Source organism: Triticum dicoccoides, unplaced genomic scaffold (genome assembly GCF_002162155.2).
Source record: "Triticum dicoccoides isolate Atlit2015 ecotype Zavitan unplaced genomic scaffold, WEW_v2.0 scaffold129078, whole genome shotgun sequence".
NCBI lineage: Eukaryota > Viridiplantae > Streptophyta > Magnoliopsida > Poales > Poaceae > Triticum > Triticum dicoccoides.
Window position 1 is genome coordinate 1 of NW_021190793.1, and position 4,519 is coordinate 4,519.

General features: G+C 39.1%; 1 protein-coding gene across 1 annotated transcript; it reads right to left on the reverse strand.

Moving 5' to 3' along the window:
• Positions 1-7: 7 nt before the first annotated feature.
• LOC119343477 (calmodulin-binding receptor-like cytoplasmic kinase 1) lies at positions 8-4,010 on the reverse strand (the record flags this gene model as incomplete). Its single annotated transcript, XM_037614412.1, has 7 exons — positions 8-361; positions 1,706-1,879; positions 1,957-2,033; positions 2,103-2,162; positions 2,323-2,584; positions 3,233-3,377; positions 3,872-4,010. Coding segments are annotated over 7 exons (950 nt in total), but the record flags the coding sequence as incomplete, so codon positions are not given.
• Positions 4,011-4,519: the final 509 nt, after the last annotated feature.

Sequence of the window (4,519 nt, forward strand, 5' to 3'; positions counted from 1 at the left end):
AGCTTTCAGTGTCAACTTCTGCACCACATTCCCCAACTCCTCAGTTTCCTCAAGATATTGGTCACAATCATACAAGCGTCGGAAGGGCTTGATATATTTAGCACTTGTACTGTGATGCAGAATTAAATCAGTGTCTCTTTCTTTTGGAAGGTTATCCTTTTTATCCGCTGTAACAACAAGAGTGTAAGTGGACCTCGGGGGCACGGCACCATACTGAGGCAGGCAAAAGAAGTTATGTCTCTTCTCCATCAGTCTAAACACCACGTTTTCATCCGTGTTGTTTGTCAAGTGCAGTGAGCAATGTCATCAACTTGTTGGATTCGAAGGGGAACTGGAGCTCCAGCGGGTGGATGTCAAGAAACTGTAAGAAACGGACTTGTGTGGTTAACATCCACGAATTTCCTACTGAAATCATTTTCCTTTTCTGTACATGCTTAATTCATGAGATAATGCCCTTCCAGACATTTCACTTGATTTGCTTGAACCTCAAGTGTACACAGTTGAAGATATACAAGCATGGCGACACCACAATGTACACATAAAGCAGAAATGACAACGAGCACTAGTAGGTCCAATGGTCAAAAGGCGAGCCAGTAAAGAAATTGGATGAGTTTTCCCATTGATTTATGATTTTTATGCTTCAAATGGATTATTTGACGTGGTTGCTGCAACGAAAGTACTCAAAGGAGACACTGCCCACTACATGAGCATATTCACCTATTTTAGACTCCACAAATACTTGTTTAGTGAAAACTTAGTTTCGATTACTCTTTCCCAAAATTTTCTAGAAACATATGTGATGAATGGCCAACAAACTCATAATTTAACTTGTAGTAAAACATAGATTCCTTTTTTAAATGATAAACTGGATATTTTTTGGTTATCCTCATTTCCTACTGATTTAAAGCTCTGGACAATCATGTACCTTCTGTAATATTTCTTCTATATATCTAACCTTTTCGGAAAAGTCAACAGGAAATTACTAGTTGATAAATAATCTCATAAATACCTATGCATTCATGATTAATATCGTTAATACATATATTTCAATAATTAATGTTACTTATTTACTATCACTTGGTTAAGCCAGATTATCAGGCAAACCATATCTATACAATTATTTCCCACAGCCCAGAGGATGTGTTCTCATCTCTTTTTTCCCATAGCACAGAATCATGGGATTTTTTATTTGATTTCATTCGAATGGCAGTCAGCTTATGTTATGTACATGGGACATTTCAGCTGCCAGGCACATGCTATTAAAAAGTTTCTCTTAACAAGCTAGACAAAACAGTTGTCACTTAGAAAACGAATTTATCACAAGTTTCCTTGTACAGTTGTACTAGCCGATAATCAAGTAGACATAGCTTTGCAAGTAGTTGGTATATGTCAAATGGCAAATCTTTCAGTCCATATGCGTACACATCACTAGTGAGCCTCTTCGACCGATAAAATTAAGATTCCCAGAATTAATTTCCAATCTTGATTTCATACTTAATCAAACCCAGACCTACTTGTCATAAAAAGAAAAAAGAAAACAGAGATAAAACAGTATAACATACATACAATAGGATTTCTGGTGCAAATTATAGAGAACCAAAATCTGCAGAACAAAATATGAACTTATGCAATCGGCATATTCCCGTAAAAGCTTACATTAAAATAGGTTGGAGCATCATATATGATTCACTATGAGTTGCCATACCTGGTCTGCTGCATAAAGCATTTTGATTATATCCTTTGCAGTAGGTCTTTTCGCCGTGTCAGGATCCACACATTTTAGGGATATGGTTATGCATTGTTCTACTTGTTGCATATATTTTGCCACTGATGTAAACTTCGATGTGGCTACAAATTTGTTCCTCCAAATTCTAAGCACCTACAATAAAACCTTTGTAACACAGAGCTAGAATGACAGGTATATATATATTTAACAGCTAGAATAATTCATCTTACTTTCTCTTTGAAGTATCGGAAAGATGTATCTACACTCTTAGGACTGCCTTGCTGGAAAAATGGATAGTCCCTCCGACCTGTCATTATCTCAATGATTATAACGCCAAAACTGAAGATATGGTTTTCCATGTGCAGATGATACAAACCCTCACAAATATCTTTGATGATCTGAAAACGTACATTCCATTCAAGTCCTCTTAATTCGTCTGTAGAAAGAAAGAAACAGTAGCATGGAATCTTCAAACATCTGATTCAAATTTTGTTTTGTCGAGTCTATTGTTTCTCAACCATGACTTTGAAAGTAGAAGTGCATGGGAAAAAAGATAATGAGGAAATAGAAGGGCCGCATCAAATGCAATGTCGTACCAGTAATATAATTTTGTAGGTTTCCATTGCTGATATACTCGAAACAGAGCAATCTTTCTCTTATTTCAGCATAAATATATTCTCTTTTACCTTCAATTTTTATCTCTACCTGCTCAGTATTAGCGCAGAAGCCAAGAAACCGGACTACATTTTTATGGTTAACCTTCAAAAGACTGTTAACCTCACGATAAAATAGCTTCTCATCGATTGTGTACTTGCTCATGATCCGATTCACAGCAACATTTCCATTTCGTAGGACGCCCTGTTTACATCTCTTGTGAGCATTTAGAGCTAGTAGCCCTGCTTGTAGAATTTTGAAAGCACGTCGCAATAAAATGTATAAAAGAAGGGACTACACATTTCAAAAGAACTCAACTTTAGTTATATACTCCCTCCGTCCCGTATTAGTTGACACTCAAATGGATGTGTCCAGACATATTTCAGTTCTAGATACATCTGTTGAGCGTCAATTAATATGGGATGAAGGAAGTACTAGCCAATGACTGACCTGACAATGAACTACCAGGATAGAGTAATATTTTCAAGTTGCTATAGTTATATCCTGTGCATATGTGCTCTAGTAAAAGGAAACACATTCTCAAGCTTCCCAAAAACTTCAAGAACTCCCAAGCGTACATAGTCGAATGAAATGTGAATATGTAAAAAAAAACATCATTTGCATTTTTTATAGTAAAAGCTGTGTTCATCCATTTATAGATAACTTGGAGAGTTACTTTTCTATAGAACATGCATACACGTTTCCTGGACTTGGAATACTTTGCTGCATATGCACCTGGGGTCAAACTAAAAAAAAAAATTACTCTGTTCTTTTGGTGATACATCGCTATCTTTGTGATACTTAGGATATTAGGTGCTATACACAGAAATTACCTTGAGGAAGAAGAATTACCTTATATACGGTTCCGAATCCACCCTGGCCAATTTCTCGCTCTTCGGAGAAATCATCTGTGATTTTCTTCAGAAGTGCAAACGGTAGATTCGTTGGTTTCTCTTTTCCCTCAAGTATGTGCTCCAGCATGTCATACTCCATGTACCTGTCGCACAATCTATTATTACACAATACACTTGAACAGAAATCACAGTAAGGAAAACTGATTTAATTTCTGCAATAGCAAAGTTAGCGCAAGGACACAGGGTAGCAGCCAGCCACAGTGCATCGCCAGATCAGGAAAAGATTGCACAGACATCAGTGATTTTACACTACTCGGTAGCAACCGCTCTCAGAATACTGGGTGAATGGATTCCGTGTTCCAGGGATGGTGAAGCTTTCATGGGCTTCTTGGCGTTTTGAACAAGGGGTAATCTGACGAACTTTAGGCGAAGAAACAGAGGCGGGAAAGGGGTAAGAACTTCTCGGGAAATTTCAACATCATAGCGCCGTGAGCTTCTCGGGAAATAGCTTTCAACGAATCACACCAGCAACTTTCCAGCGCATGGGAACAGCCAGATAGCTTTCTGCCCCGAAAGATTAAAAGAACAAAATCAAATGGGGAGGGGCGGGGCGGGGCGGTGCGGGGGAATCCCCTACCTTGTGCTGCCCCGCGCTGGCGCTCGCGGGGAAAGATGGGGCGGCGTCGCGTCGACGGCGACGCCGTTGGCCGTGGCGGCGGAGTCGTCGGTGCTGGCTTGCGACGGATCCGTTTCGTGCTGCTTCTGCTGTCCGTTGACTGGGATATGAACCAGGATCCTCAAGAACACTCCCGTGGAGTAGATAGTGGCGGGTGGGACCCACCGCTGAATTTCTGGTAAAAGAATCGCCGTCCTCCCTCGGCGCAGAAACGAAAAAGAAACGTCTCCATTATTTGGATTCACACTGACAGATCCAGTACTTTTACCCCCATCAAACTACTATCAAACCAAGTTTTACCCTACCGGTCCATTTAAACTGCTTTTATCTACTGTACCAAATCAGATCAATCCTTTTGAAGATGAAAATCCTTGTTACATTTTATTACGTCTTTATGGGAAGAAACCAATCACGATTAATCTCTAATCAGTCTCTACAAATATTCGGTAACACCACATATCATCGTCAATGTATAATCAATCAATCTCTATAAATATTTGGCAACACCACATATCAGGCACACGTAATATCAGACATAAATATTACAGCCTATTAAATATTAAGAAAAGGTGAAACTTTACATCTTGTTAACACACATTTTGCCCCGCT